General features: G+C 39.6%; 1 protein-coding gene across 3 annotated transcripts in view; it reads right to left on the reverse strand.

Moving 5' to 3' along the window:
• Window positions 1-13,614, reverse strand: part of LOC127568481 (tyrosine-protein phosphatase non-receptor type 14-like) — a 211,366-nt gene that overhangs the window by 137,519 nt on the left and 60,233 nt on the right. For all 3 annotated transcript variants that reach the window (XM_052012283.1, XM_052012281.1, XM_052012282.1), the window contains one exon: window positions 3,392-3,701. In XM_052012283.1, the coding sequence (XP_051868243.1) occupies window positions 3,392-3,565 (174 nt within the window). In that variant the 5' untranslated portion in view covers window positions 3,566-3,701. The remainder of the gene's footprint in view (window positions 1-3,391; window positions 3,702-13,614) is intronic.

Here is a 13,614-nt window from a genome sequence, read left to right on the forward strand (position 1 = left end):
AACAAAACTTGCCACACATCTCCTTTAAACATTCTCCCTCTCACATTAAACCTATGCCTTCTAGTATTTGACATCTCCACCCTATCTATGCCTCTTATAATTTTATATACTTCTACCAGGTCACACCCTTGGCCTCCGATGCTCCAGAGAAAACAACCCAAGTTTGTCCAACCTCTCTGTATAGTTGATACATTCTGATACAGTCAATATCCTGCATCTTCTCCAAAGCCTCCACATCTTCCCTACAGTGTGGTAACCAGAATCGCACACGATACTCCAAGCGTGACCTAACCAAAGTTTTATACAGCTGCAGCACGACTTCCCAAATTTTATACTCAATGCCCTGACCGATGAAGACAAGCATGCTACATGCCTTCTTTACTGCCCTTTCCACTTATGTTGCCACTTGCGGAGAGGCATGCACTTGTACCCCAAGATCCCTCTGTACATCAATGCTCCTAAGGGTCCTGCCATTTACTATATACTTTCCCCTTGCATTTGACCTTCCCAAATGCACCACCTCACATTTATCTGGATTAAACTCCATCTGCCAATTCTCTGCCCAAATTTCCAATTGATCTATATCCTTCTGTATCCTTTGACAATCTTGCTCACTTTCCACAACTCCACCAATTTCAATGTCGTCTGCAAACTTTCTAATCAGGTCATTGACATTTTCATCTAAATCATTTCTATATATTACAAACAACAGAAATCCCAGCACTAATCTTTGCTGAACACCAGTGGTCACAGACCTCCGGTCAGAAAAATGTGCCCACCACTACCCTGTCTCTATGACCAAGCCAAATTTATATGCAACTTACCAATTTACTGTGGATCCAATGTGACTCAATCTTCTGGATCAGTCTACCACGAGAAACCTTATAGTCCACGCAAACAATATCCTCTGCCCTACCCTCATAGCCATTTTTGTCACCTCCTCAAAAAACTCAATCAAATTTTTGAGATAGGACCTCCCCGCACAAAGCCATGCTGATTATCGCTCATATCCTTTTCCAAATGCAAGTGAATCCTGTTCCTAAGAATTTTCTCCAATAATTTCCCTGCCACTTGTGCAAGGTTCGCCGGCCTATAATTTTCTGGATTATCCTTGTTGTCCTCCTTAATGTTTTAATTAATTTCTAGGAGTTTAAACATTAACATTATATTAGAAAATAATTGAAAACATTGTAAAATTATTTGGCCCATTTGAATTGTTTCTAAATGCCTCCCATTATCAGACCCAAAAACAGTTCAAAGGCCCTCTAAACACCAAGCTGTCAAACAGCTTTTACGGCAGAGTCTCGGAATTCATCACCCGAGGCCAAGTCATTGTTCACAACCTGCTCTACTTCACGTGGGACTCTCATGGATGGAGAACCATCTCAAAAGATCAGGTTACTCTGGGTGGGCGGGCATTATGGTCATCAGGTTATATTCAGTACAATTAGGCTCAATATAACACCATTGTAAAACCCAAGAGAGAAACATGCTCCTATATATTTTGCATATATGTTCTCTTTCTTAACTAGGTTTTAAAAACTCATGGCTTATAGAGAAACTATTCAAAAATATATAGCACATATAAGGCATGTCATTAAGCAGTGGATTTGGTTTGTTGGAAAGCAGCATGGCATAAATTAAAACTTGAGGACAGAGAACAAACAGCAAGATGCAAGAAAAGTGGTGTTCTAACTTTAGGAGCACAACTAATTACAAGTAGATACACTATTTTTCTGTTGGAAAAGTATTTGCATTTATGCTCCTAATATTCCCCATTCAAAATCCTCTAGATCAACTTTTACGCAGCCTTAATACCATGCCTACCCCTGCCCGTTGCAAATGACATCTTGAATAACAACGGATATATGTCACTCTCCCTTCTCAATTTCTCTACTATCATCCACATCAAATACTTTCTTCCACTGGCTACCTTTGTGGGACTGTCCTCTTATAGCAACTCCAAAGGCTTCCCCAGATGTGCCTTTGTGCCTATATCAACATCCTATTCATTGATCCTCCATTCATCGATCCCCTTCATGATTTACATAGTACCCTTTGATTATGAGGAAAGGTTGAGCAAGCTAGGGCTTTTCTCTTTGGAGTGACGCAGGATGAGAGGCGACTTGATAGAGGTGTATAAGATCATGAGGGGCATAGATAGAGAGGACAGCCAGCACCTTTTCCCCAAGGCGGCAATGGCCAATACCAGAGGACATCAGTTTAAGGTCAGAAGAGGAAAGTTTAGGGGAGATATCAGAGGTCATTTTTTTTTTACACAGAAAGTGGTGGGTGCCTGGAACCCACTGCCGGAGGTGGTGGGAGAGGCTGATACAATAGGGACACTTAAAAGACTCTTAGACAGGCACATGGATATTAAAAAAAATGGAGGGTTATGAGCTGTGTAGGAGGGAGGGGTTTAGATTGTTCATGGAGTAGATATCTATATAGGTCAGCACAATATCGTGGGCTGAAGGGCCCGTACTGTACTGTACTGTTCTGTATCATCCAAAATCATAGAACCAACTTCCAGCTTGTACACCTAACCTCAACAACTCTAACTTAAGAGCGAATCAAGGTTAATGTTCATCCATTTAGTATGCTGGTTAATGGCAATTTTATTGACGTGCAATGCTTGTTATAACAGTTGAGGTCCCTCTTCTACTGGTAAACTTCCTTCAAGCACCTGGGCCCTGTACTTTGAAATATTCTCTCTTAACTTCACAGCCTCATTGTTTCCTCTCTATTTGCAAATGGCCACTTTTTCAACCTTATATTTTTTCCCCAGCTTACCCTAACCAATCTTCTTTTAATTTCTCTGTTAGAACCTGCTCTGTCGACCACCTTGTATTTCACATTAAGATGGTCCTTTAGAAGTGAGAATATAGAAATGCAAATTATTGCATGTGTGTGGTAATTGCTTAACAGCCTTCTCTACAGGTAAAAATCATTCGAAATACTGAATTATATTAATAAACCAGTATTCAATATAAATTGCATAATTTGGACAAAATAAAGCTTAAGGTTTGATAAAATTTCTATAATTAAAATTAATCCTGCATCAGCTAATGGTTAGAAGACAGAAAGGGAGTATACAACCACCAGCATTTCTACTGAATGTATTCATGAGCCAAATTCCTCTCCTGTCTCAAATAATTCCACCTTGGAGGAAGAAATCCTTCAAGTGAACATGTTGCCATTTGGAAAATTACATTACCAGTTTGCAAGGACAATTCAATGTACTGTGGTTCATTAAGTCCAATTAACATTTGGCTCATATGGCAGCTGTGTTATCCCAAGATTTTCTTTTATTTGTGAGAAATAGTCACACGATAAACCCATGTCTTTCTACTTTTAACATTTAGCAGATCCATAAATTGGGTTCACCTACCTCACGCAATTCTAACCGTTGAGCCACAGCTTCCAGGCATTCCTGCCCTGTGCCCTCCACGTTCAGCGTGCACTCGATAACATTGCTGTCCAACAATCGGATGCGTGTCACAAAACAGTTCTTGCTTAGGACATTGTAACGTCTGGTCCTCCTTAGCTTCAGCCTGAAAGGCATGGCTCACACGCCTTGGAAGCAGTGTTTCTCAGAAATAAATCCCTTAAACAGTTTGCCGGTTGTCTCACAGCTCCTTTCCTGCCAAGGGTGTAAATAGCCGTCCCTTTCCTGGTGACATTTAAGAATCTGAAGCTTCCTGTGGAAAATAAAGTTGGAATCAGTCAGAACCAATATGGAAAAAAAGTTGAACGGCTGCATCGATATTTTAAACAGAAGTTTAAACTAGAGACACAGTTCACTCAAATATCTGAAAGTTTTTTTTTGAAAAGGAACCACAATTCTGCTTTGAAAATGCAACTTCTTGTAAACAGGTAACTTGTTCTCTACCTTATGAAAAATATTGTAATTACCAAATATTGCTGAATATTTTCCAAGAAGATCTCCAGTTCCTGAAGGTAGGTAAGCATTTTGAATGACATACAAATAAAAGGCAATTTTATGACATCTGAGATTTACCTCAACCCAACTTTTCATAATATTCGCAAAATACGCAGATGTAATGAAAGAACAGCCACTGTGAGAAATTAAAGTGTCACAAATATCGTTGCTTGTAATTACCGGTGGGACAGATTCAAGAGGACGATTCATTCTGCGTTCTTATAATAATGTGGTTAAAATGCACCCTTAGCAGAAGCAAAGAGGGTTCTGCATCAAATTGTTCAATACTGATACTAAAACTAGTTGTCCAAAGTACAGATACCCCATGCCCCAGATGACACCTTGTTGGCTCAATCTAAAGTGACACATCACAACAAGACTGAGGAAGTCTCATCTAGAGATGGTAAACCAAGGTTGTATCTGCTCTCCAAGGTGAGTGCAAGACAGTCATTCCTCTTTGTCTATATTATCCCTCAGTCAACATCACAAAAAGCAGATTATTATTCATTGTTATTGTATCCCCTATGGGAGTTTACAAAGCACAATTTGACCACCATATTTTCTACCACGACAGACTAAATTTTTAAGATGCTTCACTGTTGTGAAGTATTTGGGATTGTCCAGCACATTAAAGTCTCAATATGAATGAGTTGATTTTTCTGATCACAAAAATATATCATCTTTTATCACAAAGTTAAAAATTCACTTTGGAAACCAATCTTTCAGACTTTGAGTGTCTAACAATCCCTTGATAGCTTTCTAATTTACTGTTGAGTACTTAATATATTTAGGACAGGTTAGCTCGAGTAAATGATTTACCAGAAATTCTTTCCCCTATCTAAACCTCAGATGTGATGTTAGCTGGTTAGCTGCAGATTAACAATGAACAGGTGAGCTCTTTCAAAAAGATTAATAAAAGCATGGAAAGTAAAACAACAAATAAAAGAAAAAGCATTTTTCAACCTTTTTGGACGAACGATCTGCAGTCCGCCATGAACACCACATTTATCAATGTCTGAGCAAATGTGGGAGTGCAACTTAACCAATAGACCATTAAACATGTTTCTACTCCAATCAAAAGCTGTTTAAAACACCCACATGCAGTAAGCTGGCTGTTCAGTGTTTGCATAAATTACTGAAAGAAAATGTGCAATTCATACTTGAAAACTGTAAAACGTTGAAGGACTAGTCACTTATCAGCTTCTAGTCTGAAGCCTTTCATTTTGATCTCCAGTCATTGTTGTGTACTTAACAAAACACTACAAGCACGTTGTATCAACTAAAACAGGCTTAATATATGAAAAGAAACTGTTTGCAAACATAATCCTATTTGATCAAAAAACCTTTGTCGTGGGCTTTCAGATGCATTTCCCCTCTTAACTTACTGCTAGTTGAAAAATGTGAAAAGTCATGTGAAGAGGAACAAAGGCTAATGCATCTGGTACTAAAGCATCTCCTGCCCCAATCAGGATAGAAAGACAAGCCGTTGGCTAGCTTTTATGCCTCAGATCCTGCAATAACAAGAAGATATACCAGCTCTGTCTTCCTCCAATTCAACCATTATTCCCAACTTCCATTGAGAGAAATGTTGCAGTGTTGAAACAGGTTTATTTATTACATTGGCACCAATTCATAATAAAGAAAATAAACGTTTTAGTCAATAGAAATCAGAGTTTTGTGGTGTGCTATGTATAATGCCTGGAAAAATGCAAAATCAGGCAAAAATTTGTTAAATGTAGCACAATGGGATTTCTCACACATTCAATTCATGTACTAAAACAGTACCTGTGCAGTTCCTATCAGAATCTGTATGCAGAACAAACAGCTGTCATATTGTTGCCACGCTGACAGTTAGGAGGTGGTCAGACCACAAAGAACCTCTCTCCACTGCAGCAGCAGACAAACTGGAGAAAAGGCTGCTGCAGAGATGAGGGAAAGTGCCAGGTGAGAAGCAATCTCCAAGTGTATGTGGCCATCTCCACCAAGACCTAATAGACTAATTGATTCCCATGCCACAAGAGGACCTTTATCACTGCAAGGTATGGGCTGATCAGTTTCACAACATCTTCTAACAGTTCACAACATCTTGCATTGAGATGCACAACGTAGAAATGCTGCAATCTTTGAGGAGACACAGTGATGCTTCTTCACACATGTTGAGCAATGAAAAAATGAATCTGTCAGGCACAGAGTTGTATCATACTGCCTCACCAAGGACTCTTTAATTCACGTCTCTGCCACTTTGCTCCTTTTTTTGTGCCTAATAAATGAAGGTTGCTGGGTGAATCTTTCTGAAAAATAATTATCCAGTACCCATAGAAATAACCTCTACATATATGGTGATATCATTTGCTGGGCAAATATCATCTCTGGTAGGGAATCAAACACAGAAGTACCTGGGTCAGTTTCCCAACAGGCACTAATGGAGCAAGATCTGTGGAAAAGCATTTTTAGCGTGTGATTTGCACATGAAAGTTTGCACATGAAAGTGTGCACATGAAGATACAATTTCAAAGCACTTAAGTTAATTTATCAATAATAAGTGATGCTGTTAACTTATCTCAAATCTTTGCCACATTCACCAAGAGATACATTTGTAAGTACTAATGCCTCATTGGGAGGTTAAACAATTCAAGGTTTCCTATCTTGATACTTCTTCAATTAAAAGGAATAGAATCAATATATTGCTGTTTAATAACATCTTCAGAAAATACTATTGAAAAGACAAATGCATGCTACATTAGAATTTTTTGACTGCAATTGTAGCATCTTTGTAAAACGGCTTTATGTTCACAATATTAACAGCACATTTTGCTTCATGAACAGATTCAAGAATACATTGAAGTCAGAACATGCAAGATGCCTTCCTGGGGATGGTCTCAAAATATTTGAGCTTCAAACTCACAAATGCATCACCAGTACAATGCAGGAGTCAAAGTTTAACAAAATAACATGCCAAACTGGATTTATTTGGTTTTGAATGGTTCATCATCATGTACGTTACTTACTTATCTATCTGATAAATGGACATTAGCTTTCCTTAATCTCATCAAAAAGGTCAATAGAACCTCCTGGGCTCCTTGTTAAGAAAATATTGAATATTTTTTAGTGTTATTAAAGCAATTTTTGCCTTTGGATCCACATCCTGGAAGTCCCTTTCCAACAGCATTATGGGGGGTACTTTCACCAAAAGAATTGCAGTGGTTCAGGGGGGCAATTCACCACCACCTTCTCAAAGGCAAGTAGGGATGGGATAATAATAAAACAGCATATCTCAGCTTACCATGAGTACACTATGGAAGATGCTATATTAATATGTAAACATGCTGTCACATTTACTTTCTCGTACTTGTGTTATTTTTCATGTATTTTTCTTTACAGAAACCTTGAATTTCATTTTCATAGAATAGCAACAAATCTTAAGCTGATAATCTTCTCTTGTCAGGATGAAATGAGCCATCCCACCCTACCAGTGTGAACAAATGTATTGCAGAGAATGCTTTGGAATGACCATAACAATTTGAGCAATAACTTAAAGTACCTCATTCTTTGGGTTAGGATTGTATGCATTTGTTAACATCCAATACACTCTACTGCCTCTCTTTCAACCATTTCAAAGTTTTGGAAATATAATTCACCAAGATTTGTGATAAATCCTTTAGTCCATGATGTGCTGTCACTGCCCAACTCGAGGAACAATTTGTCCTCCCTCTTAGAAATGTAAACACCTTCAAAATAATGGTAAATGTCATCTCACCCCAAGCAAACACAGAAAAATACAGAAAAATACAGAAAAACACAGAAAAAAGGCATTATCATCAACAGAATGCCCTTCAGATGAAATATAACTGTACATTGCAAATTGAGCTCTTATGGGAATCTGATATACAATCACATTCAATGAGTACGTGAAAGGACAAATGCTTTAGCTTAAACTGCAATCCATTTTGCTGAGGCTCCCAGACTTCCATCCAGACACCAAGACATTTCTTTCGCTGCCATCAGACATATTTTGATCTTTAATATTTCACATGTGCTTGTCTGAGTCTTATTCAAATACAAGGCAAGGTTTGGTTTTTACATGCCTAGAACGTGTTTTGTTTTTCATTGCCATTGTCAGGTTTAACCCATAGGAAGTTCAAACCTGGAATCGAGCACTTTGTGATGCATTACGCGTTTTGGTGCTGTCAATATTCAGGGCTGAAGTACCACCAACACCAGCACCTGCACTGATTATTAATAATTAACTGGGGGAGATATGATCTGTACAATGAGACCAGATTAAAGAAACTATACTGGTCAAGAGAATGTGGAATGAAAATTATAAGTTCAATAGGTCTCCTCTACATCGGAGAAACCAATGCAGATTGGGTGATCGTTTTGCAGAGCATCTGCAGGCAATCCTGAGCTTTTCAATGCCTGCCACTTTAATTTTCCATCCCACTCCCACTCTGACCTATTGGTCTATAGCCTCTTGATCTGTTACATTGAGGCCAAAAGCAAGCCTGAGGAACAACACCATATCTTCCATTTGGGCACATTACAGCCTTCTGAACTTTATGTTGAATTCTACAACGTCTGGTTACTTGATTTCTCCATCTGTATCAGTCATTCATTTGTGATATTAGTTCTGCTTGTTTTGTTGTTCCCCCCTCCCCTCCCCCCCCCACCACCTTTTATTTTCTTTTTTTCTTCTCTGGGATCATAGGACGAGCCCAGCCTGACCCCCAAGGCATATCTTCCTGCTCTCCATTTTGCCTCCATTAGGCAACTCTGTTGCCTATGTTCCTTTGTTTATGTTCTCACTCTCCAACTGCTCCTATTCACACAGAAAGCTGTAGACAAGATTATCTAGTCATCCTCATAGTCACCCTGGTTTTACCCTATCAGGGACATATCATTGCCCTCCCTCCCTGCAGTTCAACGAGCTCCTTTTCTTCTTCTTCCCTGTTCTGGAGGGGTCTGCAACCTGAAAAATTAACTCTGTTTCTCTTCCCATAGATGTAGAGTATACCCAGCATTTTCTGATTTTAAAATACAAATTAAACTTGGTCCTTTTTCTTTGTCATTGACCACTGGGCAAAAATATTCTCACCAAAAAGACAGCAACCCTTTTAACCTGTTGGTAAATCAGATGGATAACATGGGTGTGAAAATCCCAACACCACCATATGATGTCTGGGTAATCACTGAAGAAAGAATGATACGTTTCCCACTAGACCGCATTGGGAAATAGGTTATCCACCTATTTCACAGCAAAATTTCAACCAATTTGCCCATGGCATATTTAAAGTAGGAAAGCACCATTTAAGATGCAACTATGTTCCCTGACACCAGTCCTTTCTGGAACAGTGCAACAAAATTTTCTTGGTGGAAGTGAATCACTGGACTGTTGTGACGTACATTATGACATACATTCACCCCATCAGATCCATGTTGATTCCCAACACAGCAATCTCATCAGTCCCATTGCTCTTTTATTTCCCTGCAGCCATAAAGCTTATTCACTCGCATATACTCATCAACTCCCCTTTGATCCTTTTGCCACTTACCTACCCTAAGGGGTAATTTACAGGAGCCAACTAACCTACCAGTGTGTCGATGGGACATGAGGGAAAACTGCAGCAGCTTGAAGAATACCCTGCATTTGCCGGGAGAATGTGCAAACTCCACACAGACAGCGCCCAAGGTCAGGATCAACCCTGGGTGCCTGGAACCAACTGCTTCTCTACCTTGGCCTTCTGAGCGTCCTCTTAGGAAAAGGTCAGTACAAGCAATGCACATGCATGAAAATGCAGCAAATTTAAACAGAGGTGTCCAAGAAGATCTGTGTTTCCAAAATGAGATTTCAAAACAGATGATTCAATTAACCCACAAGTGCAGCAAGTGTAACTCATCATCTTTCCATTTCATAATTCCTGCTGACCTTTTTTCCTCACACCTTTCCTGCACTCAGCAATTCCTCTTTTTCCATCACTTCTACACAATATCAGAGTCCCATCCTCTTAGAACATAAGAAATAGGAGCAGGAGTCGGCCATCTGGCCCATCGAGCCGATTTCGCCATTCAATAAGATCATGGCTGATCTGGCCGTGGACTCAGATCCACCTGCCTGCCTTTTCCCCAAAACCCTTAATTCCGCTACTGGGCAAAAATCTAACTGTGTCTTAAATGTATTTAATGAGGTAGCCTCTACTGCTTCCCTGGGCAGATAATTCCACAGATTTACTCCCCTCTGGGAGAAGCAGTTTCTCCTCATCTCCATCCTAAATCTATTCCCCTGAATCTTGAGGCTATGTACCCTAGTTCTAATCTCACCAACCAATGGAAACAACTTTCCTGCCTCTATCTGATCTATCCCTTTCATAATTTTATATAAGATCCCCTCTCATTCTTCTGAATTCCAGCAAGTATAGTCCCAGGTGACTCAATCTTTCATCATAGGCTAATCTCCTCATAGGCTAACCCCCTCATCTCCAGAATCAACCTGGTGAACATCCTCTGCACTGCCTCCGAACCCAGTATATCCTTCCTCAAGTAAGGTGACCAGAATTGCACACAGTACTCCAGGTGCAGCCTCACCAGTACCCTGTACAGTTTCAGCATAACCTCCCTGCTCTTAAATTCAATCTCTCTAGCAATGAAGGCCAACATTCCATTTGCCTTCTAGATAACCTGTTGCACCTGCAAACCAACCTTTAGCGATTCATGCACGAGCACTCCCAAGTCCCTCTGCACAACAGCATGCTACAATCTTTCACCATTTAAATAATAATCTAATCTTCTATTTTTCCTTCCAAAGTGGATGACCTCGCACTTGACCAACATTGTACTCCATCTGCCAGACCCTTGCCCACTCACTTCACCTACCTATATCTCACTGCAGACTCTCCGCATCCTCTGCACAATTTGCTTTTTCCACTCAATTTAGTGTCATCAGCAAACTTAGATACACTACACTCAGTCCTCTCTTCCAAATTGTCAATGTATATTGTGAACAGTTGCAGGCCCAACACTGAGCCTTGCGGCACCCTGCTCACCACTGATTGCCAACCAGATAAACACCCATTTATCCCAACTCTCTGCCTCCTATTAGTTAACCAATCCTCTATCCATGCTAATATATTACCCCCAACACCATGTATCCTTATCTTATGGAATAGTCTTTTATGCAGCACCTTATCGAACGCCTTCTGGAATTCCAAGCAGACAACATCCACCTGTTGCCCTCTATCTACTGCGCTCATTATACCCTCAAAGAACTCAAACAGATGTTAAGCTAACTGGTCAATAGTTACCTGCTTTTTGCCTACATCCTTTTTCACTGTCTTCCAATCCGCTGGGACCTGCCCAGAGTCGAGAGAATTTTGGTAAATTATCACACACGCCTCTACTATATCTTACGCCATTTCTTTCAGTACCCTGAGATGCATCCCATCAGGACCAGGGGACTTGTCTACCTTTAGGCCCACTAGTTTGCTCATCACTACCTCTTTAGTGACAGCAATTGTATCGAGGTCCTCACCCACCATCACATCCATAACATCTCTCTTTGGCATGTTAGACATGTCCTCCACCATGAAGACCAACATAAAATAGTCGTTCAAGCCCTCGGCCATTTCCACATTACCCTATTAATTCCCCCTTCTCATCTTCCAAGGGACCTACATTCACTTTAGCCACCCTTTTTCACTTTATATAATTATAGAAACTTTTACTAACTGTTTTTATATTTTGTGCTAGTTCACTTTCATAATATATCTTCCTTTTCCTTGCTTGCTTGCTTTGTGGTTCTTTGTTGCTTTTTAAAGTTTTCCCAATCTTCCAGTTTCCCACTACTTTTGGTGGCTTTGTATGCATGAGCTTTTAGCTTGATGCCTTCTTTTATTTCCTTAGTCATCCAAGGCTGGCTCTCCCCATCCTTACTGTCCTTGCTTTTTAACTGGAATAGGCTTTTGTTGAGCACTGTGAAAAATCTCTCTGGAAGTCTTCGACTGTTCCTCAACTGTCGCACTGTGTTTCCAGTCTACGCTAGCCAACTCCTCCCTCATCCCGTTGTAGTCTCCCTTGTTTAGGCATAATACACTGGTGAACCTCCTCTGCACCGCCTCCAAAGCCAGTGTTTATTTTGCCAAGTAAGGAGACCAGAACTGTATGCAGTACTCCAGATGTGCAATACACCAGTACTCTTCCTTTGCTTCCGCCACTACTCATATCATTGGCATTCCCTTGACATTTTAAACTCCTGTCAATGGCTCCTTTCTCACTTTGCCTTCCACATACCTGGCTTCTCACTGATCACTACTCAATCCTTATTCCAACTTGCACTTCTTGTAGTCAGCAGATGCACTGCCATAGGAACCAGGTAGACAGCCTTTAAAAAAGTTTTCAGTGTTTCTTATACACAGTATTTTCTCTGTGCCCAGTATCTCATTTGCTCTAGGAGATTTCATCTTTTTAAGTAAGTCCTCTTCAACCAATAACAGGTTTAAATGGAGGCAGTCTCTTCTCAGCAGATTGGAATGGTATAGTTAGCCCAAATGTACCACTGATTCATCAGAAACTGAGTGCCCTGGTCCTCCATTTGCAGAACAACTTGCTATCAGTTCTGATTTTGCTCAATATTTATTCTCACTTTTTTTTCTGATTTAAAGAGAATATATGTTTGGTACCAGGTTTTTGTTGTTAGATTATTTATCCTATTTTCCAAAGTTTGGAAATAGAAATCCTTGTTGTGAAATGGATGGTACTTTAGGATGCAGTACCTGATCTAATTGAAGGCTTTTACTTTGTAACTGTTTTCAGAAGGTGGCAAACAAATTTATGTCAAACAATTCATGCCACGCTTTCCAGGAGATGGAAATTAAAATCCCAATATAAGATGTGCTGGGAAAATTTTAATAATAAATTTTGTTGCTTTAATTTCAGAGCAGTTGCATGGTCTCCAAAAGTGACCATAACCCTTCAAGCAGATCAATATTCTGAATCAGTGATTGACACTTTAAAATCAGTTGAGATCAGTGCATGGATGCAAACATTTAAATGACGATTTAAGCAGTCAATGCTAGGGAAGAATTTTTTCCACCTGCTTTTGTGTCTCCAAAAGTTGTTTTTTCTCCAACTGTTACAACTGATTGACAAAATTCTATAAAAGATCTTAAAGCTTTATGGAATGCAAAACTGAAACAATTATTCACACTCTACCAGGTCACCATTCTAGTTCAGCCACTGAGATAATAAAAATAATAATCATCATCATCATCAATCAAACAGCACCTAATGCAATTCCTGGACTCGTGATCCAGAGACGTGGAGAGAATACAAATTCAATAATCACCTTGGCAGTTATGGAAATAAGGTACAAGTTAGAGCTAACTGAGTAAGTAGTAATCTTCAAGAAATCTCCTGTTCTTACCCAGCCTAGCCTATATACGAGAACAATCTTAAACTAATGCATTGATGACTTATTGCCCTCACAACCACCTGGCCAACAGGAAACAGGCAATAATACATTTCAAGAACTGAATTTTAAAAATTAATCCAGCAAATTGCATCATCGATATTAATCAAGTACCAGAACTAAGGTGATTGAATTCTCATTGCTACAGGAAGATGTATTGCAGAGCTACAGAGAAGATTTCAAGAAATATTGTTGTGAATAAATGATAGCT

This window comes from Pristis pectinata, chromosome 3 (genome assembly GCF_009764475.1).
Source record: "Pristis pectinata isolate sPriPec2 chromosome 3, sPriPec2.1.pri, whole genome shotgun sequence".
In the NCBI taxonomy this organism is placed as follows: domain Eukaryota; kingdom Metazoa; phylum Chordata; class Chondrichthyes; order Rhinopristiformes; family Pristidae; genus Pristis; species Pristis pectinata.